Source organism: Canis aureus, chromosome 17 (genome assembly GCF_053574225.1).
Source record: "Canis aureus isolate CA01 chromosome 17, VMU_Caureus_v.1.0, whole genome shotgun sequence".
In the NCBI taxonomy this organism is placed as follows: Eukaryota; Metazoa; Chordata; class Mammalia; order Carnivora; family Canidae; genus Canis; species Canis aureus.
The window spans coordinates 56556864-56581012 of record NC_135627.1 but is presented as its reverse complement, the minus strand read 5'-3'; the positions used below and the strand labels follow the sequence as shown (position 1 = coordinate 56581012).

At 49.7% G+C, this 24149-nt stretch overlaps 2 protein-coding genes and 1 long non-coding RNA gene across 13 annotated transcripts in view; 2 read left to right on the top strand and 1 right to left on the bottom strand.

Annotated features, from left to right (window-relative positions):
• RUBCNL (rubicon like autophagy enhancer) overlaps positions 1 to 8141 on the top strand; it is a 37195-nt gene extending 29054 nt beyond the window's left edge. For all 4 annotated transcript variants that reach the window (XM_077855689.1, XM_077855686.1, XM_077855685.1 and 1 more), the window contains 5 exons: positions 1622 to 1860; positions 2796 to 2857; positions 5013 to 5166; positions 5810 to 5900; positions 7170 to 8141. In XM_077855689.1, the coding sequence (XP_077711815.1) occupies positions 1622 to 1860; positions 2796 to 2857; positions 5013 to 5166; positions 5810 to 5900; positions 7170 to 7282 (659 nt within the window). In that variant the 3' untranslated portion in view covers positions 7283 to 8141. The remainder of the gene's footprint in view (positions 1 to 1621; positions 1861 to 2795; positions 2858 to 5012; positions 5167 to 5809; positions 5901 to 7169) is intronic.
• Positions 8142 to 17019: 8878 nt separating this feature from the next.
• Positions 17020 to 22213, bottom strand: LOC144287573 (uncharacterized). Of its 8 annotated transcripts, XR_013355355.1 has the most exons (8): positions 21962 to 22213; positions 21324 to 21448; positions 21034 to 21145; positions 20801 to 20863; positions 19779 to 19883; positions 19016 to 19082; positions 17683 to 17854; positions 17020 to 17533 (listed from the first exon to the last, which is right to left on the bottom strand). XR_013355355.1 is itself a non-coding variant. In XM_077854805.1 (6 exons), exons 2-6 carry the CDS (start codon positions 21337 to 21339, stop codon positions 17766 to 17768), a joined length of 303 nt encoding a protein of 100 aa, XP_077710931.1. In that variant the 5' UTR covers positions 21340 to 21448; positions 21962 to 22213; the 3' UTR covers positions 17020 to 17765. The 8 variants fall into 8 exon arrangements, 2 of the variants coding, with proteins under 2 accessions (XP_077710931.1, XP_077710930.1); XR_013355354.1 differs by having other exon boundaries at positions 20801 to 21145; XR_013355357.1 differs by having other exon boundaries at positions 20801 to 21101.
• A 61-nt stretch (positions 22214 to 22274) lies between these two features.
• LOC144288054 (uncharacterized) overlaps positions 22275 to 24149 on the top strand; it is a 36239-nt gene continuing 34364 nt past the window's right edge. Inside the window, exons 1-2 of the long non-coding RNA XR_013356010.1 lie at positions 22275 to 22487; positions 23043 to 23150. This is a non-coding gene — a long non-coding RNA (uncharacterized LOC144288054). The remainder of the gene's footprint in view (positions 22488 to 23042; positions 23151 to 24149) is intronic.

Here is a 24149-nt window from a genome sequence, read left to right as displayed (position 1 = left end):
TCTACTTTTTTTTTTTTAATTTTTTAAAAAATATTTTATTTATTTATTTGAGAGAGAGAGAGCCCCAGCAAGAGGCAAGGGCAGAGCAGAGAGAGAAGCAGGAAGGAGCCCTGAGCAGGGAGCCTGATGCGGGGCTTGATCATGACCTGAGCTGAAGGCAGACGCTTAACTGACTGAGCCACCCAGGCACCCTTTTACTTTTTATTTTAAGATAATTTTGGACTTACAGAGGAGTTGAAGGAGTTGAGGGAGGGAAGGGCACACGGGAGACTTAACTGAATTGCTGTCTTCTTCTTAACCTGGGTGGTTAAGAAGAAGACAAGTGCCCAGGGACTTGTTGCACTCGTCTCTATACCTTTTGCTTGCCACCGTATTTTGTTAGATGTATTTCCGAAAGCAGCGCTTGCCCGTTTTAGCAAACAAAAAAAATGCAAAGAACGAAAATCCTTCCTCCCACCCTTTAGAAGTCTTCACTATTGGCTTTGTAGTGGGGATCTTCTTGGACTGTGCATGTGTGTATTTTCAAAAGCAAAGTCAAGATCGCATCATACAGATCTGGAACGGGATGTCCACTCCGCACACTCACCCACGCGTTCCTGGGCTCTCTGGCGTCCCACTGCTGAGTGCACTTGCCTAGCCAGTTGCTTCTTTAACGTAGATTTAGATTGCTACCCCTCCTGCGTTATCAATGTGCTGTAGAAACACCCTTCTAGATCTCTCCGTGTGTGCGTTAGCGTTTCTGTCTAGTGTTACAAAAGTAGGATTCCTGCTACACAACAAAGAGGTGAAGTATATCGGGGTAAATGTCCTCCTAGGAAGTAGCCCTCCTGTCAGCTGGCGGGTGCAGGGGGCACCCACCCCTCTGCACCTCACCTGCTCCGGATCCTCTACCATGGTGACAGTCTGATGCAAAACCAAGTAGTTCATAACCTGCACGTCTTTGTTACCGAGACTGTTTCTCACGTGGTCACTGGTCATCCACATTCCAAGTTTCCCTGTATTGCCTGTTCCCATCCCTCGCATATTTCCATAAGGTCTTCCTCACCGGTCTATGCAGGAGGTCTTTGGGGTGCTCCTCCCTAAGGGCCTCCAAAGCGTGCTTTATAATTTACAAAGCCCTTCCCATGTGTGAGATATCCCATAATCTAACTCTGGGTTGCTTTTCGTGGCTTCAGGATAGTTAACCTGAAGAGTTTCCCACCAGCCCTCAGTCTGCCTGCCAACGGGAGGCAGAGCGTGGACTCCCCCCAGATTTCTAGACCCTAAATCTCGTGCTCATTTGGCCACACTGTTGTTTATTCCAGTGCCCCTCTTCCAAATTCAGGAGTATTTTTAGGAGATTTCTCTCTCTCTCTCTCTCTCTCTCTCTCTCTCTTTTTCTGACAACTGTTTTTGGAAAGCAGAGCTCACGCATGGCCATCCTCCACGGCCTCGGGTGGCTGCCCCAGCTTTCCCAGCTGCCGTGAGGTCGAGTGATGGGGTCAGCCGCACACACCCAGCAATCTGAGCCTTGCACCTGGGACGGGGAGGGGAGGTGGGACTGGGAAGCAGGGGGAATGGACAGCGGTGGGTAGGCTGCCCTCCGAGGTGCCCTGCGCTCAGCCTTCTGTGCACCCTGCAGAGTTCGTGAGGCGCCTGCGGTACTGCGACTACCTGGGCAAGTATTTCTGTGACTGCTGCCACACCTACGCAGACTCCTGCATCCCGGCCCGGATCCTGAGCACGTGGGACTTCAGGAGGTACTACGTCAGCAACTTCTCCAAGCGCCTGCTGGACAGCGTGTGGCACCAGCCCATTTTCAATTTGCTGAGCGCAGGCCACAGCCTGTACGCCAAGGCCAAGGAGCTGGACCGAGCCAGGGTGAGCGGCTGCCCCTGCGGGGAGGCTGGGCCAGGGGCATGCTGCGCCGTCCCCGGGGACCCCGACAGCCCCCCCCACCCCCACCCCAAGGGGCCCATCGACCATCGGAGGCTGGAGCAGTAGCCTCAGGACCCTCTCCAAGGCCTCGGAACCAGTTTCCTATTTATGCATCATTTTGCGTTTATATGTAACTTTTGAAATTTACTTATTATTATTTTTAAAATGAAATTCTCTACATTTGGGGTTTACTGCGTGAGCATTAGATGCACAAATGCAAGTGAAATGATTACTGATCAGGTTAGTGGACGTTACATCATGTGTGTCCCTGTGTGCGGCGGGGGCACCTGAACCACACCCTCTTGGCAAATTTCCGGTATTCAGTAGAGTATGAGTCACCGTGGTCCCCATGTCATATATCGGGTCTCTAGACTTATCCGACGCAACTGCAATTTTGTTCCCTTTGGAAAATCTCCCCGTTTGCCCCACCTCCCCATCCCTGGTGACCTCCGTTCACCTCTGCGTCTGTGTATTGGATTTTCTTTAAGATTCCACATGTAAGTGGGACCATGCAGGTTTTTTCTTTCTGTGTCTGTTTTATGTCACTTAGCATAATGCCCTCCAGGTTCATCCACCTGGATGTTTGTTGCCACAAACGGCAGGATCTCCACCTTTGGCACATAGCTTTCTGCTTTCCCCAAAGAAGGCCCCCAACGGTAGTGTAAGCTTCAGACTCCATGAAGCTTGGGGTCCACCTGGACCCTCTGAGGATCTCTGGACTCAGCCATGAACCTCTGCTACATACACGGTTAACTTCAAAGGCTCGTCTTATAGAGCTGCAGCATTTCCAAGTTAGAAAGAACAGTTGCATTTGATTTACTTGTTTCCTGTGTCATGTATCGCCTTAACTTTTCCCCCTGTTTGGTTTCTCACATTAGGAAATCCAGGAGCAACTTTTTCAGATCAAGAAGCTGTTGAAGACCTGCAGGTTTGCTGAAAGGTACTAACTAGCGTGGCTGGGCCAGGCCGGGCCGGGCCTGAGCTGGGGAGGGCTGCGAGCCTCCACACACCTGCCTGTGCCGTGTGCCACCTGGTCCCCGCCGCTCCGATCCACAGGGTCTCTCCCTAGGTCGCTCCCTGGCTCGCTAGTAGTGAACTTCTAATTTCGGTTTTGTTGTCTTACCGGTAGATTTTTAATCGAATAGATTTTTAATGTATTTATTTTAAAATAGATTTTAATATCTTTGTAGATATTAAACCTAATAGATTTTAATACCTAGTAGATACTTCGTTAGATGTGTAATACCACTGGTTATTTATTTTTTTTTTTTATTTATTTATGATAGGCACACAGTGAGAGAGAGAGAGGCAGAGACACAGGCAGAGGGAGAAGCAGGCTCCATGCACGGGGAGCCTGACGTGGGATTTGATCCTGGGTCTCCAGGATCGCGCCCTGGGCCAAAGGCAGGCGCTAAACCGCTGCGCCACACAGGGATCCCACCACTGGTTATTTAAAAAAAAAACACTAGACTTTAGCTGAATCTCTGTGCACATCCGAAAATATGTCCTTAAAATAAATTTCTAGAAGTGGAAATTTCTGGAAGCCATGACACAAAGGTATAGGCGTGCCTTCATTGACAGAGATAGAATTTTTTTAAGTGAAAAAACAGATTACTCAAGGGGTGAAGATTATGTATTATAATAGGATATAGTTTTTAAAAATTGTTTTGTTTTAAAGCTTCTTTCAGCTTCTGATCTTCATTTAATGATAATATATTGCTTTTGCATTAAATTTCTTTTTTTAAAGATTTTATTTATTTATTTATGAGAGACAGAGAAAGAGGCAAAGACATAGGCAGAGGGAGAAGCAGGCTCCGTGCAGGGAGCCCCATGCAGGACTCGAACCCAGGACCCTGGAGTCACAACCTGAGCCCAACGTGGATGCTCAACCGCTGAGCCTCCCAGACACCCCTTGAATTAGATTTCTTGAGGAGGAGCATGTCTCCTATAGTTATTTGGCCTCAAGCTCTACCTCATGGCAACGACGTGACAGTTCAATTACTTCTCAGGCTGTCGCTTTTCTTGTGCATAACATATAACAAGACCCACAGTTATTACCGTCTACAAAAATTTCCCGAGTATCCATTCTGTGCTTCAGATACAAAAATCAGTGCGACTGGTGTTAAGTCCAGGGAGAAAGCACAAACAGATCATTGCCCGGCCGTGTTGGACACATATGCATGTGCCCTGAGGGTGCAGAAGAGGCAACATTTAAGTCTGAAGGGGTGAGGTGGGGAAGAGGGCCACAAAGCTTCCCCTAGAAAAAGCCTAGCGAGTTGGACCAAAGAGGTGTCAGGGGTCCCCCGGCCGATAAAGCGGTGTGAGCAAGCACCCCAGGCCAGATGGAGAACTACACGCAGTTTGGCACGACTGGAAGGCCACGTCTAGCGTAGGCCGTGGCCGGGTTGGGGCTGCGTGCATGATAATTCTACTACCTAATTTGGGGCATTTGGGAAGAGGTCACTGGCAGTCGGGGAAAGCTACATTCAATATTTGGGTGTCCTTGGGACACTCAGGTGGCTTTGATCTGCTCCCAGTTGGATGCTCAGGGCTGGACTCCTGGTTATGGGTGGGGGGTCACACGCCTGCCTACGGGCAGCTGGACAACAGTCAGCATGTAGATGGACTTGAAATTTAGCCAGAATGGAGAATCAAGTAGTTTTCTCCTCCTCCTCCTCCTCCTCCTCCTCCTCCTCCTCCTCCTCCTCCTCCTTCTTCTTCTTCTTCTTCTTCTTCTTCTTCCTTTTTTTTTAATCTCAGTACATGTTTTTCAGACTTGAAGCACAAATTCGCAGGTGTCTTTTGCTCAGTGTAACATGGGCAGGCTGCAAGGGGTTTGTTTTTCTGCTGGTTCAGCTTTCTGAAATCCGCTTTTATGGAATTTTAAGATCCTGGCTTTCCAGGATCTTTGACATACTTGCAAAATGTAAGATGACGAGTTAAGGTTAACTGGCCCTTGGGCTTCTTTTAGTTTTAGTTTTTTTGTTTTTTAATTGAGTTCCAAAACATTAAGTGCGAGTGCCTGCTAACCCCTCTTGTCTCCCGGCCTCCATGCGGGTGGGTGTCTGAATTGCTCTTTGTTTCCCCCCTGGCAGCGCAGTAAAGGCATTTGAGCAGGTGCCGAGGCACTTGACCGACGATCTCCACCTGTTCTCTCTGGAGGACCTGGTCAGGGTCAAGAAGAGGCTGCTGGTGCCCTTGCTCAAGGACATTCTCAAAGCTTCCCTTGCACATGTGGCCAGCTGTGAGGTAAGGGCTCACCTGGGACTGCTGTGTCCCCAAGCTATCCTTGACCCATCGGGACCTATGATGGGTGTTCTGGCCTTTACCTCACTTAACCCCCACCAGCCTTGAGTACAGTATTTTCAGATGAGAGAAACGAGGTTCAGAGCTGTTCAGGAACAGCCGAGATCACCGTGCTGGCAAGTGGCAGGGCTAGGATGCAAGCCTGGGCCCAGTGACCTCTTCGTCTTGGGGGCCAAAGCCCTGCTGGGGCCTCCCTGGACCCCCGTCTGCCCTGCCGTGCCACGTACAGCCATGGGGACTCACAATCCAGTGGCACAGGAATTCTGTGTCTGCGTGAACGTAGGAACGGTGGCACAACCATCAGAAACAAAAGTAGATCATTAAAAAGCACGCGTGCAAAATTAAGATCTTTCCCTGGTGCCTCCAACTCGCAGGCTGTGAAATGTCTCCACGCAGAACCAGTGCACATGTGCCGTTTGAATCTACTTGCTACCTTAGAGTATGATGTAGCTTCCCATTTCTTCCAGAAGCTGGGGTTACAGACGCTTAAACACAGACGTTTATAAGGTTCTGTACAAGTAGTAACGGGGCTCCTCCATCAGAAGGCCAAATGGGGGCCTTAACTTTTTGGCACCTTCCTTTACAGCTGTGTCAAGGAAAGGGCTTCATCTGCGAATTTTGCCAGAGTACAGCCGTCATCTTCCCATTTCAGACCGAAACGTGTAGACGATGTCCAGGTATCTTAATAACTTCCTAACATGCGCTTAATAATAGCTTAACAACCGAGAGACAGAATTAACTTAACGGCAACTCAATACTTTAAGCACAACAACGTTGTTTAAAGCATCGTGGTGCTGGCATGGGCCTGGATGTTGGATGGGTGCGGGGGGGTGGGGGTGCGGAGGATCTGGGTGGGGCAGGGGCCGAGGGTGAGGACTCCCCGTGTAGGGTTCGGGGAGAGGGGTGGTTGCTCCTCGGCCCACGCCCAAGCTCTCTTACACCAGCACAGCCGCGGCCCAGTTTTACAATCAGATCACAGTCAGATCACAATCCATCACAATCGATCACAATCGATCGCAATCATGCCTGAAGCCTGGGCACCAGCTCCGGCTTCTTCTGCGTGACAGTGGCAGTCGCCGAGTGGCTATGGAGACCATGGAGGCGGGAGGACCCAGCACAGTTACTGTCTGGCTCTTTCCAGGAGAGCGTGGCAGCCTTGTTTGGATGTGTCCACGCTCGAAGCAATCCTGTGATCCCTAAAGTGGCTCCTGGGGGCCATCTGATCCTGCCTGCAGCCTCAGCCTTGACAGGAGCCCTTCCTCCCCTTAGGCCCCTCCCGCCGTCTCCCCTGACCCCTTAGGGGGCATCCAGCACAGGCTCCCCAGCTCCCCAGCAGACAAGCTCCAGCCCGGATTTGCACGAAGCTCAGGGGGGGGGGGGCCTGTTCTCAGGCCAGCACCTGTTGGGGCGGGGGAGGTCAGCAGGCCTCGGCAGAGGGAAGAGTCCAGCTGTGGGTGGCAGCCGAGAAGGCTCAGCAATTCCCACGGGGTGCTCTGGAGCTGGAGCAGCTCGGCCTTCAGCGTTGTCACATCGTGGGGACAGGGCCCAGCCACATCCTTAAACCCAGTGTTGCTTGGTCACCAGATCCCGGCCAGAGGGAAAATGACCTTGAGATGACCTGGAAAGGGGGGAAGCAGGTCTCTCCAGTTAGGGTCATTTCCAGGGAGGGCCGCCTCCTGTGGGGTCGGCCACCAACACCCTGGGGCAGCCCCGGGTTGGGGGGGGGTTCCACTTCGTCCCCAGGACATCAGGCCCTCTCAGCCTCCCATTCGTGACCTACTGGGGGCTTTAGAATCCCTCCGTGTGGAGCTGCCTCATTTCTAGTTGGATGACTCTGCTTTCTGGCTTCGGACCACCTGTCTCCCCAGGATGGGGATGAGCACCTGTAGTAGGTGGGAAAGCAAGGTAGCCCTTCGCTGACGCCTTCCCCCCTCCCCCGCTCGTAGGGTGCAGAGCTTGCTTTCACAAGCAGTGCTTCCAGTCCTCCGAGTGCCCCCGGTGTGCCAGGATCACAGCCAGGAGAAGACTTCTGGAAAGTTTACCCTCTGCAGCAACATGAGCCCCTGACCACGGTGGAAAAGACTGTTCAACATGCCTTATAACACCGATTTGTGTCGATTATTGACAATCGTGTTTCAGATTTTGAGTATTGTATATTAAGAAAAAATTGTGGCCAATCTTTTTTATTATATATATATATATATTTAATGTGTTACAAAGAATGCACATTTTTTTGTTATTAAGCATAGGTTTGTTACTGGTGGTCTTGTTTACAAACGTTCAGTGTTTTTGCTGCTACTGTTTTTTTCTTAAGAATTTTTTTTTGATACTTCTTAAAATTGTCTTTGAGTGGTGCATTCAGCTGATACTGGAGCCTATTTTTTTATGAATTGTTAACTGACAAGGCAAATTACTCAGTTTGTCTTTCTACAAAGCTAGTTTTAAACGAATTGGTACTTTCAATGAACAAAAATGCGAACAATGATCTGTTTACTCCGGGGTTCTTTTCCCCCCCGACTTAAATGCCACTTTGTAATTGCATCCGTGTTTTAGATCATACTTATTCCGGGGTTGGCACGGGGAGTCCCTGTTCCCTCTGCAGGTGCATCTATGTCCAGATGAGTGTGAGCTGCTTAGCGGGGCTGCAGCTGCCGTTCGAAGGTGTCGCCCCTGCGGGCCACTCTCAGGCACACACCGACCCTGTACTTGTCCTCTCCCTTCCACACACTAAATCAAGGGCTGCATGGCTGAGTCGAACCTCATCCCTGCCCTTTAGGATTTTGTCTCTTGGATATAAAACTGAACATAAGGTATTGACAGACTTAAACTGTGGGAAAGTCCCGTCAATGAGCAATGTGATTTTAGTAATGACAATAAAATCATGGACCTCAATTAAAAAGGTGAGGTAAATCGCTAAACCATTATGCATTTATTTTTCCTAATATTTATTTTATCTAGATGATTTCTTGAGGCATGTTGGTCTGTTTTGTTGTTGTTTTTCCTTCTACCTCCTGTATACTTTCTCCTACTTGAGAAGGATCCCGGGCCCACGTCCTTTCCCAGCACATCTTCCACCTGGAGCACGGGGGTCGCACACCCCAGGACTCACATGCCCCAACTAAACCTATTCCAAGTGAACTTCTCAAACAGTAGGGGCGGACGATAGAGTAGGACCTGTCCTTCCCTAACCCCATCTAGTTGTGTACAGGTGCTTGTGTGTGTGTGTGTGTGTGTGTGTGTGTGTATTTTATTCAGGGGTTAATATCGAGCACATGAAAGAGATGGATGTGTCCTACTAATCTGGTATCTACTCTTTCCGTCACTTGGTTTCCCATCCCAGATGCATCCAGAGCTATGCTCCCATTCATGATTTAACCCGGTCTCTTTTAAATAAAAATTTAGGTCCATGGGATAAGATAACTGAGATCAAATTTAAAGCAGTGTTTTATTCTTACCCGTCACTTGTATTCCTTCTTAGGAGTCCAGAATCAAGTGGCACGTCGATATGCCTTATAACACCTCTGGGAGGTTCATTTTTTTTATTTTTATTTATTTACGATAGTCACAGAGAGATAGAGAGAGAGAGGCAGAGACATAGGCAGAGGGAGAAGCAGGCTCCATGCACCGGGAGCCCGATGTGGGATTCGATCCCAGGTCTCCAGGATCGCGCCCTGAGCCAAAGGCAGGAGCTAAACCGCTGCGCCACCCAGGGACCCCTCTGGGAGGTTCATGTCAGCATCTTCATTTCACAAGTGAGACAACAGTCTGAGAGAAGAGAAATAACCTAAGTTCCCACGGGCCGTGCATGGGAGAGCTGGAGTTGGCATTCAAGGCTGCCTGCCTCCAAAGCCCGTGTTCCTGGTCCCTACCCGTGTGATATCTTTTTGAGGTGATACAAGCAGAACCAATTCTAGCTGGTAAGTGCTGGTCATACTTCTGCAGTATTGGGCCGAATGCCTTCTCCCTCATTCTCTTGCATCGGCTTGAGGAAGTTTCTGTGGCTTAGGTACTGTTTGAAGGGCTCCGTGTCCAGGCTGCTGTGTTTGCAAGACACTGGTACGTGTGTGTGTGTGTGTGTGTGTGTGTGTGTGTGTGAGAGAGAGAGAGGTACATCTTTAATGTTGAGGAAGGAAGAGTGCTCAGCAGCTGCCAGGAAGTGATGCTTTTGACTTTTCGTTTTGAGGAAGAATGAGGCAATATAAATAGCCATTCTATAGGTTTGGCTGAGATGCGGTTCCTCCCCACTGTGGTGGTAGTTTCTTCTTCCCAGTGAGGTGCCCGTGAGAGCCCAGAAGCGGCTTCAGCTCATGTGCAGCACCCTGTGGGGACATGATTATTTTTGACATATGTTGCTCTTTAATGGGTCTTATTCACTGTCCTGGTTTTTCTGTGCAACTCTGCTGGCTGCTGGAAAGAAGAAGACTTGGTCTTTCTCATCAGATTCTCACCCGCCATGAGGCATCCAGTTGCAGTACTATGATCACAATGACTAATTTTTCCTATACACTGTTCACTTGGAAAGTTCTAGTAATGTGTCCTTTACAGTCATGATTCTCAGTTGCAGGTAGGGACTGACAGCAGGGGACATGGAGCGAAGAAGGATGAGGCATCTCAGAGACGTTCTAGTGGGTTGACTGGGGTGAGAATTATTGGATCCATTCCCAGATCTGCCACTTTCTATTTGTGTGAGTCTGGGCAAGCTACTTAAATGCTCTGTGCCTCTGTTTGCAAAATGGGGGAATAATAAATACAAGCTGTCAGTTTGGGATTAGACGTGAAAAATGAAGCACGCAGCAGAGGGCCTGGTACAAGTAATTTTTAAGTGGTAATAATTAGATCTAGACAAATTAAAAACTTATTTTCTGGGCACCTGGATGGCTCAGGGGTTGAGTGTCTGCCTTTGGCTCAGGTTGTGATCCCAGGGTCTGGGATCGGGTCCTACATCGGAGCCTGCTTCTCCCTCTGTCTGTGTCTCTGCCTCTGTCTGTGTGTCTCTCATGAGTAACTAAATAAATCTTTTTAAAAAAACCTATTTTCTGTGTATCTTTGGGTAATTTATTCTGTGTCTCAGTTTAGTATGAGAGTTAGAACGATACCTGCTAGTGTGGCTTGATTTGGCACCTGCCCCACCACCACCAAAAAGAAATATTGAAGTTTTCACTCCAGGTACCTATGAATATGACCTTATTTGGAAATAGGTCTTTGACGATGTAATTAAGATGAGGTCATATTGAAAAAAAAAAGATGAAGTCATATTGGATTGGGCGGATCCTCATCCAATGACTGGCGTTCTTATAATAAAAGGGAAATTTGGACAGAAATACAGACACAGAAATCACAGGGAGAATGCCATGGGAAGGAGACAGACACTGGGGCCTCATGTCTATATGCCCGGGAACAGTGAAGACTGCTGGCAAGCAGCAGACGCTAGAAGGGAGGTGCAGAGCAGGTTCTCCCTCCCAGCCTCAGGATGGAACCAACCTGGCCGACACCTTGACTTTGGATTTCTAACATCCAGAATTGGGAGACAATAAGTGTCTGTTGTTTTAACCCACTCGATTTGCAGTCATCTGTTGCCACAGCCCCGGGAAACCAAATGCTCCCACATTGGGGTTGTCAGGAGGGCTAAATGGTGAGTGATTGGCACAGTTCCTGGCATCCTCTGGTTCTGGGTCTCTCGCCTTCAGGAGTCAAGACCCAGAGAATGGACTCCAAACGGTAACAACAGCATAGAAACGACACCATCTATCGATCTGTGCGTGGGTGTACGGACGGAGATCCCCAAACACAGAGCAACGGCGTCTGAGCACCACCTCCACCTCTTCTACTTCCACTCTCGAGGGTTGGAGAGAACCACCACCCTCAGGTGCAGGGAGGGGGAGGACAGCCACGAGCTTGGAGGGTGGTCGTTTGAATCATCATGAGGGTGGCTGGGGGAGTGGCTGTTACCTCACGTTAAAAAACAAGTGAATCCATCTTGATTTTCAGACTTCACAGAAATTGGAATATACCTTCAAACCAATCTTGGGTGAGGCGCTGATTGGGAGCACAAAAAAGGCCCCTCCTTTCCCTCATTGCCTACAGAGGGCTGGAGGGGGATTGGTGCTCACTGCCGGCCACACTCGGGTGTCTGTGTGTAACGGGCAACGGATTCTGGTGGCCCTGCCCTCTCCCAGGTTCCTGTGGGAGGACCTCAGATGGGAAGAGAGACTGTCAAATAGCAGGTGTCGTGGTGTCACTTTTGTCGCCCTTTGCCGTAGGTGCTTAGAGCGTCAGTCTAGGAGAAGGTTCCAACTTCAGATCAAGTCTGAGGCATCACTGGGACATCCATCAGTCAGAGAAGATCCGTGTTGCTGAGAAGAAAGCTCCATTATGGAGACCATGAAGGAGATAAGGAGAATGTCTGTCCAAGTATGAACTGGAGGCTGAGGACACGCGAGGGAGTAACTGGGCAGTGTTGTTGCCCAGCCCCGTGGATCGGAAGCAGGGTGCAGGCTCACTGATCAAGGGGCCTATGGTCACCCCTGAGGTGAGGGGGATGGGGGGGCAGGGGGGCAGGTAGATTAAGTCTAACTCAGAGAGCAGGTTGAGTCAAAGCACTGTAGAAGCAGCAGGATCTAGGTGGGACACCACAGGTGCTTCTGGAAACTGGTCCTGGAGGCTCAGCCAGACTCCACAGGGAAGGGAGGGAGTCAAGAGGCTCCAGCAGAGGAAGAGCAGCCCAGGAAACCAAGCATCCGGCCCACCACAGGCCCCTCTGGGGAAGGACCAGTAGGCGGGCCTAGAATGGAGGGATTTGGCCGAACGCGGAGGGATTTGGCTAGGGATGAAGCCAGAAAGGTTAGCAGGACTCAGAACATGTTGCCAGTGAGCATGATGGGCTTTGGATTCTAAGGGAGGCAGGGAAGCTTTGAAGGATTTTGAGAGCGAGTGAGCGAGAGAGAGAGAGGCTCACAATTCAACCTACGCATAGGCAGATAATGCTGGGTCCGGGCGAGGATGGGTGGGCAATTGCAGGCTGACCAACCGACCAGATGAGGCTCTGAACAAGGGCTGTCATGGAAGAAATGGGAGGGGAGAGATGCTGGAACAGGTGGGAGGGGAACAAGGTACTCGTCTCAGGCGTAAAGTTCAAGGGAACCCGAAAACTCAAGACTAGAGAGAAATCATGTTTTGGGCAATATTTTAAAAAAATAATGCCAAAAAATTCACCATGAACAAAATCTCAACATTTCTTTTTTATTTTTGTTTTATTTATTTATTTGAGAGTGAGATATAACAAGAGAGAGCACGAACAGGCTGGGACCCTGGGATCATGACCTGACCCGAAGGTGGATGCTTAACCTACTGAGCCACCCAGGCCCCTCAAAATATCAACATTTCAAATAAAGACAGGATCCTACCGTGGACTGGCTCACCTTGGCCTCAGGCATCTGCCCCAGATCCCAGCTCCGGGGAAGAACACAGGAGACACTGTGACCATGGGCAATATGTTGAAAACTGAGGAGGTTGGGCGGGAAGTAGGAGGGGAAAGGGCACCAGAAACATTTGCAGAGCCCCTGCCAGAAAACAAATGGAGGCCCATGTGCCAGAGCATTAAATATGTAAAAATTACACAAGATTTATTTTATCCTCTTCCCGTGATGACCAGACCTTCATCAGGACCTGGGGGAGGCAGGTTTGAGTCCAGAACCTCAGACTCCTTGGTGTCATGCTCTGGATCACAAGGGCTCAGGGCTAGCCTCTGAGGCCTGACCTCTTTCTCTTCAAGAATAAATAAATACCACAGGCCATCTTGGTTTTGGTCTTGGTCTTGGGGCAACACAGTTCACCTTCAAGACACTGGACCAAGGGCAAGGTCCTGATTGTCCTCCCCAAGTGGTCTGAGGCCACAGGGGAGGAAATGCTGAGGTTGCCCAGAGCACCATCTGGAGGGAGGGGCGGGGGCTGTATAGGAAGGCTTGTCCCCTGGGCCTTTGTTCCATCACCTGTGGGGAGGGACAGAGCCAGAGGAAGGCCACACAGCAGGGCCTCTGGTTTCCAGATCTAAATGCACAGTGACCTTGGGTAGGGGGTGCAGGAGGTAGGGATACAGCAAGATGAGGGTGAGGGGCAGCCCGGGGACAAGAGAAGCCTGGAGATGCAGGCAGAGGCCCGCAGAGGCCCGAAAAGTGCAGAGGAAAGTGCAGGATTTGTCTAAGCTCTACGGTTAATTTCTTGGTTCCTTAGACCTCTCGACAAGGGCGCTGCCCCTGAGGGTGGAAGCGGAAGAGGTGGCTTTTCTGTTTTACCCTGAGACTTTCCAGTTGTGTTTGCAGTCGACCTACCGTGGCATCCCTCACCAAAGCACTATTTTAGTGTCTAGTGAAGTGAAAAGGGCCATTTCTCGTTTCACACCAGTTGGGGAATTGTTTATTTAAAGACAGAGCTCGTTTTACGGAAGCATGCTTGGGAAGGATGTTGACAAATGAGACGATGTGATTCTCTACTTCACTCCCTTTTGGAGGTGACCTGAGAAGGCTCATGCTGGAGGATCCCTATATGCTGTGTTTGGCTGAGGTTGAACCCCCCGAGACCTGGTGGCAGGCCTGAAGTCCCAGTTCCTCCCTACGAGTCTGCAAGGTTCTTTCAGCAAGAAGAGGAACCCGGGGTTCCAGCAGAGGGTGCTGTGTGGAGGTATTAGATCTCCAGACCTGGTGGCCAGGGTCAGGGGCCTGCCTGCATACTAGCTTTCCACTCACACAGTTCTCCGGCCACCACCCCAGGCAGAGGTAGAAAAGCTTCTAATTGTTCATTTGAGGAGCATCCCCTTTTGCCACTTCCCTACCTGTATTATTATTATTTTTTAGACTTTTATTTGTTCATGAAAGACACAGGCAGAGGGAGAAGTAGGCTCCATGCAGGAAGCCCGATCCAGGACTCGATCCTAGGACCTCGGGATCACGCCCTGATCCCGGCTCAGACGCTCAACTGCTGAGCCACCCAGGCATCCCCTCCTACCCATATTACATCGATCTCATCCTCAGTCCCAACCACTTTAGCAAATTTCAACATTAAAAGCAAAATAACGGGGGATCCCTGGGTGGCTCAGCGGTTTAGCACCTGCCTTTGGCCCAGGGCGCGATCCTGGAGTCCCGGGATCGAGTCCCACATCGGGCTCCCGGCATGGAGCCTGCTTCTCCCTCTGCCTGTGTCTCTGCCTCTCTCTCTCTATGTCTATAATAAATAAATAAATAAATAAATCTTAAAAAAAAAAAAAAAAAAGCAAAATAACGAAGCCATCCAGTAGGGTATATATTGACCAAGTACTATTGGCAGACACATAGAGACGCCCTTGGTGAAGGGCTTCACTGTAGATCTTTCCCCTGTGCTCTGCTTATTATGGATTCCACGGTGTCAAACAGAAGCGCATCGCCGTACCACTGAAGGTGGAAGGCCCTGGGGGACAGATTCTCTGTCCATAACCAACAGGAAATGGCTTACGAGCAGCCGGGAGACAATCTTTATTAAAGCGAGTTGATAGACAACGGCCTCCATCATCAGCCATGGGGCTGTACAGAAGCCAAGAAGAGAGGTGTGTCTACAGCCTGTGGCCCGCCCGCCAACATCAGGCTCCCCTCCTCATGGGCACACGGTGAAGCTACATGCTCTAGCCCACTTGCAGCTGGGTGAGCCAATGCGGGATCGAGATACAAGTTGGGGTGCAGCACGCTACTTCCAGTCTGGCCCTATACGTCCTGCTTGCCTTTCCCCTCTCTCAATCCTCTCTGACCATCTAGAAGCAAAGAGCTACACGAGGGAAAAAGCCCAAAACCCTGAGTGATTGTTGGAAGGAGACCTACTCCTAAGAATGGCATCTGCCGTGGACTTGGCGTGATTCAAAGAGAACTTCTATTTTGTTCGGTTACAGAGATTTGCTAGTAGTGCCTGTTACTGCAGCATAACGCGGCCTTTCCTGACTAACGTAGGCGGTCCCGATGCCCATGGTCAAGTGGATCAGCGGGAGGGGACAGGTTTGTCATACAGACGGCAGAAGCTATTCCACTGTCGGTCATCCGCTATCATCCAGTATCCCTCATATTAAAAAATAAATGAAAAAGCAGAGGGAAAGAAATTCTTTGACTTCACATTCATCTCCACCGTCACTTTTTTTTTTTATTTTTTTAAAGATTTTTATTTATTTATGAGAGACAGAGGCAGACATATAGGCAGAGGGAGAAGCAGGCTGATGCGGGACTCGATCCCAGGACCCCGGGGTCACACCCTGAGCTGAAGGCAGATGCTCAACCGCTGAGTCACCCGAGTGTCCCTCCATTGTTCCATGTTCTTTTCGCAGCTTTTTTCAAAGAAGAATCTTTAATTTTTGTCTTTATTTCCTATACCTCTTCTTTTTCCTTTTTTGCTTAATCCAACAGAGTTTCTATTTCAACTATTCCACTCAAACTGTCCAGGTCACTAATAATATCTTTGTTACCACGTACAATAGTCATGTCATTGCTTTCATCTTAGTCTGTCCCTTAGGAGGATCTGCCATGGTTGCCTGTGTATGTTTTCTTGAAAGCCATGATTATAATTTTATTTTAACAATATGTTAACTGCCCAAATGGAAAAACTAGACCAGAATGAGATTTACCATGTTTATTTAATGATGAATATCTCCATATAGTGAGATTGGAAAAAGCTCTTTTCAGGCAGCCCGGGTGGCTCAGCAGTTTAGCGCCGCCTTCAGCCCAGGGCATGATGCTGGAGACCCAGGATCGAGTCCCACATAGGGCTCCCTGCATGGAGCCTGCTTCTCCCTCTGCCTGTGACTCTGCCCCTCTCTCTCTCTCTATGAATAAATAAATAAAATATTTTTTTTAAAAAAAATCTCTTTTCTAAGCTCTCCTGTCTAGAGGATGTATCATTTTGAAAATCACATCTGCACTACAACCATGTTTTTTTTTTTCCTAAGAGTTTGCTTTGCAAACTCTCATAACTTATCTTGGGAATGAGAAGGTGATTGGCCCATGAGCATGATGAAAATGCGAAGCAGAGGATTAAGTCAGGAAACCCACATTTGAAGGCTGGCTCAGATGCTTTCAGGTTGTGTCATGTTGACCAAAGCCTTTAATCTCTCCATGTCTTTTCTTCTTTATCTGGAAGGCGAGGTAGCACATCCACCTTGCAGGGTTGGTTTGAGCATCAAATAAGATAATATTAGCACAAGTGCTACAGAGCTAGGACTTAGAACACCTACTCTCCTCTGATGCAAAAGTTCAGAGAAAACCAGTGCTTGTGGTTTCTACTCTCAAAGCACATGTGAACTACTACTGGCTTTCTGTGAGCTAACGTGACATTTTGACCACTTCCTGGCCATCTTCCAAGATACACGTCACCGTCTTGGCCAGTCATCTATCCAGGGGGCTGCTCTTGGTGGCCGGAGTGAACTCAGAGAGTCACTTCCCAACCAACCCTCTTTCGTTGCCAAAGCCTAAATCGGCTAACATTGAAAAATGTTGGATGTCTACTTTTTGTACATCCGGGTCCTGGTAAGACGATGCTTAAAAATATGTCACTTTTCTCAACCTAGAGTTCAAGCCAGCAAGTCACTGGAAAGATTTGTTACTACAGAAATGATCATTAAGTAGCCTGTGATCACTGGTTTGTAAATGTAGGTCAGTGCGCCAGTCTCGCCCTGGGAAACAGGTGTGTTTTAGTACCTGCCGGAGGTGAATTAGTGATCATGCTCCAAACCCTCAGAGTGGACACTCTCATTCTTTTTTTTTTAATTTTTATTTATTTATGATAGTCACACACACAGAGAGAGAGAGGCAGAGACACAGGCAGAGGGAGAAGCAGGCTCCATGCAGGGAGCCCGACGTGGGATTCGATCCCGGGTCTCCAGGATCGCGCCCCGGGCCAAAGGCAGGCGCCAAACCGCTGCACCACCCAGGGATCCCGGACGCTCTCATTCTATACAATATTTTCTCCAACAAATTTCCACTTGGGAGAACCTTCTTTCCCAGACCCAGATTTATGAAAAAGAAATACTTCCAATGCCTTGGGCATGCAACTTGGGTTTGGTTGCTTGCTAGATCTGTGGGCCATTAGCCAACCTCACCTGTAGAGGTCGTGATGGGTTATAATCGAGACCCTGTATGTGAAAGCATTTGCAGCCTGTAAAATGCCGCTCAAATGTTGTCTTTTATCAGACACCCCATACATGGTTAAGGACTTTCTCTAATGAAGACAACAGGAAGGTGATCCACAATCCAAAGTGCCATTTTTCTGTGGCTTTTATGCCTGAGATCCATCTCTGACTTTTAGCCTGAGAGGAGAAACCAGAGGAGATCCGGAGGTGTCTCTTTTTATGAACGTGGATTATGGTAGCTGTGTGGGACCCGGGGTGTGGGTAACGGTAAGGACCACCATGTGTGTGCGTGGGGGGGCCCGGGAGGGGGGACAAGCCCAACTCACCCGCTAATAGCTCTTCCCTCGGCCTTCTCAGCTAAATGAACTTCTTCTAATTGGTAATGTGCTCTCCCAATCCTGTGCCAACATCAGAGCCGGGGGCAGGTGAGGGCTCCACACAATAATTCTCCATGCTCGTGGCTTTGTTTCTGATCAACAGCATCAGAGCCTGTGCTGTCTGGTAAACAGAAGGAAATTAATATTTATCACTTACCTGTTATGTAGTAGAGACTGAGGCTTTATGTCTTAAAATAAGTGGCCAGAAAGTGTCCCTGGGGAGGTGACATTGATTCTAAGTTTTAAGTAACAGAGGAGACAGACTGCAGAGACTGGGGTCCAGAGCAACATTTTGGCAGAAAGAATGGCAAATACAAAAGATCCAAGGGGGGCAAAGGAGCCTTTCTTGTGAAAAAAAAAAAAAAAAAAGACAGAAGGTCGTGGTTGGAGGAACCCAGAGGTCAGAGCAGGCAGGAGCTAGATGAGGTGCGGCTGCCCAGGCCATGCTAAGAGTCTGCATTTGACCCTGGGGGACCTCCGGGGGTTGCATGAAGGGGAGTATGTGCTCTGCCCTCCATGAGGGTGATCACCTGGAGAAGAAAGTGTGTAGGGAAGGAAACAGTGGCAGGTGATTAGCTGGAAGTGGCTCCAGGGCCAGGTGAGAGATCACTGTGCCCGGATGTCTGTGGTGGTGGTGGCGGTTGAGGGAAGTCAGTGGTCTGTTGGTTAAGCATCAACACCGCAATTAAGACCTTGAAATATGGGCACTTGGGTGGCTCAATGGTTGACCATCTATCTTTGGCTCAGGTCATGATCTCTGGGGTCCTGGGATCGAGTCCCACATCGGCCTCCCCGCAGGGAGCCTGCTTCTCCCTCTGCCTGTGTCTCGGCCTCTCTCTGTGTGTCTCTGGTGAATAAATAAATAAAATCTTTATAAAAAAAAAAGACCTTGAAATATGCTCTCATGGGAGGTGAACCAAAATTATGTCTTTAGCCATGATCACAATGAGGCACCAATTTAGCACATGAGGAGATAGATTAAGATTGAAATCTCTCCTTTATTTCTACAACTGTTAAATTGTTTAGGAAAGAGAGGGGGAAATCCTCCACTTCTACAGCAGATGGCAGCATCGCTTTGAGTTCCACACATGACGAGCCTCTCGCAAAGAAGCAGGCCCAGCAAGGCGACCAAAATCAGGTGTTTCCAGCTCACTTCGGTGTCCCCATGGGAAGAAAAGCACTTAATCAGTCTTTATCATTGTCTAGAAAATCACCCTTTAGGAAGATGGTTGACTAGATTCTGCTTTATATATGTCATTTTCCCAAAAGGGCAACACGTCACCTTTTGAAAAGGAAGAGTTGGTTTTTTCTGTCTTTCCAGTCATTACAGAGCGCGTTCTGAGACGGGGCTAGGTGGGGAAGACAAGGGAGAGGCCCAGAGTCAGGCTCCCATAAATCCCAAAGACACCGAGAGGACCCAGAATCAGGCTCCTACCCACCCTAAGGAAACAGAGATAAGACAGTGAAAATAATAATAATAATAATAATAATAATAATAATAAATCTGGCTTCCTAGCTCCAAAATGTTAGGGAGTATCTTCCTTTAATGGTTACCAAGTAATCATAGAAACTCATCAGACCTTGAAGAAATAAGTCATTAAGGATGATATAAAAAAAAATAATAAGATGATATCAGTAGTCCTGCTCAAACCAAGATGGCACGAGGATCTCAAGGCTTTGGGTTCCCTGGCTAGGTTCTCAATAAAAGGCCAGCCGAAAAGCCCTCAGTGGCAACCCTGTCGGGACTCCTCTCACTTCTCAGAGCTTTCTCTGCATCTTTGCTTACTAAACTCCTATGGCTTTACTCATTCTCCATTGTCCCTGAGATTCATCCTTCGACTCCAGGAGACAAGAACCCAGCTCTCCCGTGTCAGTGCTGTGCTCTGGGTGGTTCCCTGCCAAGTCCACGGTGTCTTTATCACCTTAACGGCAGGGCTCCCAGAGCTGTGTTTTCAGCCTTGTGGGGATGGGGGGCAGGGGTGGGGGTGGGGTGGGGGGCTCTGGGTCCAGGCCCCTTGGATTTCAAAGCTGGCTCCCATACTTACTAGTTCTGTGGCCTCGTGCAACTTATTTGATGCTCGTGTCTCAGTTTCCTCATCTGCAGACGGGCATCATAGCAGTGCTTGCCACGCGAGCTTGGGGACATGAACCTGGGGCAGGATGGCAGGGTTCTTGTCTCCGGAGTCGGAGAGCAGGTCTCACAGACACAACGGGGGGCGGGGGGGGGGGAGTGAACATCTACTAAGTGAAGGTGGGAGCGGCAAGGAAAGGAAAAGCTCTCTAGAGTGAGAGGGGTCCCCAGTGGGCTGCCACAGAGAGTTTTCAGGGCTGGCCTTTCATGGAGAACTTGACCAGGAAGCTGTGGCCTTGGGAGTCTTGTGCCATCTGGGTTTGAGCAGGGACTGGTGGCAATGGCCTTAATGACTTACTTCTTTGAGGTTTGCCCATTTTCTGTGATTACGGTGTAGACGCCAAAGAAACACACGAGGCCCAGCATGCAAGGCCGGGTGGTCTGGTCTAGTCCCTTATCTCTCCTTCACTCTATCTAAGCAGCTTCTGCCTACCAGGAATAGTTTTAGGGCCTGGTCAGGGGCCCCCATCGCTCCCTGACTATACCTTAACCCTTTCCTTACTCAAAATGAGTTATAAGGGCAAAGCATGAAGAGCAGCGCTGGCCCCGTGGCAAGCACAGTGGGTGGGGCCAGCAGCTAGCGTTGTCCACACTGTGTGGGCACCTCCTGGGCAAGCACAGCTCTCTCTAGAGCACCATGTGGACCGGAAGCAACTGGCCATAGACTATCCCCCTAATCTTCCAAGGTTAGCATCTAGGTGGTTGAAACCCAGAGTTGCAGTGGACTGAGAAAGGCATAAAGTGTGTCCCTGCTTCTGGAATGATCTATACACTAGCCCATGGAGAGGAAGGGTAGGTACTAAGTTTATACCTCATCCAACCTCCCCCTCCTCTGGGTCCTCCTGACCTCAGAATTTGGCCTCTGCTTGAGGAGCACTCTAGAAAGCACAGCATTTGCTTTCTAAGACTCCATCGGATCCCCTATTATCTACGCACCTGATCCTGATTCCACATCACATCAGCCTCAGTAGATGGAACCTGCCCCCATTCCAAAGGTTCCTCGGGGGAAAAGGAGACACAGGATGTCAACTTTGGCCCTCAATACTACCATTGTTGGGGAGCCCATGAGGAAGGGGGACTTCAGGGGAATTCTTAAGGAAAAGGGATTCTTTCTGAACTTAGCCTCCCAGTGCTTTTGGTTGGAAAAGAGAAATTCATTGCAGTATGACCTTGACGGTGGGGTCAGTCATGAGCTGGTCTTTCTTTTGACGAGTGTCTGAGTCCCCGGGTCCACTAGCTGCATCAATAGGAGGAAAACACACGGCTAGAGGATTTGAGTATCTGTGAAACAGCGGTGGTGACTAAGGTAAGGGCTTCACTGACCTGCCTCTGGATCCCGCCCCCAACCCCCATTGTCAGAGTCACCCAGGAGGTGCTAGGATAGGCCCGAAGCCCCTGTGGAAAGGGCTCTTACAGGCATCACCCCCATGACCTAACTGACATGAGCAAGTCACCTCACCTCCCTGGGTCTTCATTTCCTCGCCTACAAGCCGAGCATCAATGAGCTAGACCGGTGTTTCCAGAAGTGAGTTCCCTGCAACATTAGTCCTTTGAGTCACTCCATGAAGAAAAGAACTCTATGGCCTAAAACAAGGGTCACCAGGTGCGTTTTTGCCACTCACATTTGGCAACGTCTGGAGCCATTTTTGGTGGTCACAACGTGAGGAGAGGGCAGGGGTGCTCCTGGCATCTAGTGGGCAGAGGCGAGGGATGGGGCTAATCGTCCTGCCACCCACAAGAAAGGTCCCACAGCAAAGAGCCACCTGGCCCGATATGCTCTGACGTAGAGGAAGTAAAGAGAAACTAAAGAGTTGGGGGTATACGTGACACATTCGATCACGTTCTTTCTCATTATTCTAGCTCATTCTTTCTTTCACCCGAGCGTAGTAATGAAGGCAGGGAGCTGCGTCACCATAAATGTTCTTCAACTTGGTATTGGTCAAACTTGTTTGATCTTGGACCCCTGGGTCTCCGCACCCCCATCAACCTGCTCCCATAACCTTACACCCTTCTGCGGACCCGCCTCTAGAGTGGGCCACGCGGGGGGGGGAGATGCTGGCTAGGGGATCCCTAAAGTAGTTTTCCATTTCTGACAACCTCTTAAAGTCATTTTCCTCTGATGGGACACGGTAGTGGTGAGTTCTGAAGACGCCTTGGAATCCCGCTGCCTGAGTTCAGGGCTGGGGTGGGAGCTGGGCGGCCTTGGACAAGGGATCTCTAAAATGGCAGAAGTAGCACGGCTCCCTCCATGGGGGTGCTGCAAGGGTGGAGGGGGTAAGCCTCGTGCGGCCTGCAGGTCGGCATCCAAGGCCCTGATCAAGGTCAACCCTTAATATTTAGGTGCTTGCCTCGTTGCTATTTTGATTTTGCAATTTCCTGACGACGTCATTTCCTGGCTCTGTGACGGGTCAGATCTGCTCACGAGAGGGCGCTGGCAACCCAGCCTAGGCCGAGAAGGTTCTTAGATCTCCTAGGAAGGCCAGGCCTCTTTGGGGGTATTCAGGTCTGATTTCTCAAGAGCCGCAGAACCGCAGATGGCAGGGCTGGAAGAGAGCCCGCGGATGATTTAATCCACTCTTTGGATTTTGCAATTCTCAGCCACGGGAGGTTAAAGGAGGAGCCGGTGAGTGGGACTCGGGAAACCGACCTAGTAGCAGGAAAACCAGCTTCGGGGATAGTCTCCGTGGTGCTAGGTGGCAGGACAGACAGTCTTATTTTTCTGGAAGCAGAGAAGCCATCCAATGGGTAACAGCAATGCCGGGCTGAAAGGAAGGGAAACCACCAGTATGGCCATGGGCGGAGGGGGGACCATGTGCCCTTGGACCACCTGGGCATCTGGGAAGGGAGGGCTCCTGGGGCATAACTCCTCCACCTTTTGTTTTGTTTTGTTTCTGGAAGAAATCTGGGTCTCTAGTTTCCTGCACCTACATTGCTTAGTGGAGATAAAGAGAGTTTTGAAGGCTCCATATCAGGTTGGAGACCCCATGACAGCAGCAACATGGAAGGTGTGGGTCTCAGGAGTGCAATGTCCTTGTAAGAGAGCCTGCAGGGGTGCGGAGCAGGAGATGCTCCCCCCCTCTCTCCCACCCCTCCCCCCTCCTTTTCCTCTTTCTCTTTCTTGGCTTTCTCTTCCTGCTTCTTAGCTCTAACAGTAAACACCTTTGTGATTTTGCAATAGCTTCAAGAATTACGGAAGTTGCGAACACAGTGCAGAGCATACGCATTCGCCTCGGCCTAGCTTCCCCCAGGGTGGGCATCTCACCAGCACTTCTCTGGGCATATGTAGGTATGTGATTCCGAGACTTCTGTGAATAATGGCAGAAATGGTGCCCCTTTACCCCCAAGCATTTTGGTGGGCAGTTTCAAAATAAATAAATAAATAAATAAATAAATAAGGACATAGTCTTACATAATCAGAAGTCAGTAAGGAAAATCAGAAAATGAATATTGATATAATGGCCCCTGGAATAAATTTTGAAGAGTAAGAAAAAGCTTTGAGGTGAAGACTGAGGAGAAGTAATTCTGGAGGGAGGAAACAGCTCCCTTGCTTGGAGGTGAGAAAGTGTGTGGCCCTGGGGACCTGGTCAGCTGGCGTGGCCTCCGCCGAAGCCTGCGCACAGTGCAGTGGCTCATCTCCTGGCTCTGCTCGCCCCGTGCACTCCTCAGCCTGCTACCATTCCCCTTTGTCTTCCCTTCTCCCCTCCTCCCTGGAGGGTCCCCACTCAGCCCTCAGAACCCAGTGGATGTACTTCCTCTCTCCAGCTGCTGGATGGTGGTAAGGAACACAGGTGCAGAGTCCAGTGGGCCTGGGTTCAAATCCTGCCTCTAGCATGTTAGCAAGTGAATAATCTTGGGCAAATAGCTAACGTCTCTGAGACCCAGTGCCCTCCTTGCACAAATGAGAGGTGGTGGCTGGTGCCCCACTGCCTGTCACAGGCGTGGCAACTCTGGACAGTCTCCTCACTTCAAGACTGGCAGCCCGTCAAGTCCTTCCTGTGATTTCTGACTGTTTCTGGGCCTTAGTTCTCACGCTCTTCTCTCTTGCATATTGCCCCACCTATGCATGCTGCGTTAAATTCAGACATGGGGTTCAACTTCTTCCCCATTTTCAAAGAGGAATTCAACATACTCACCACTTTTGAGCTTAGTAAACTCCTTGAAGATTGGAGGGGCTGTGGGAAGACACCGCGTGGCCCACTGACTGGCCTTCTGCCCTCTTGGGGCCAGTGTGTCGGCCCCCTGGAACTCTGCTGCCACCCAGAGCCCGGGCATGCTCCCCCTTTGG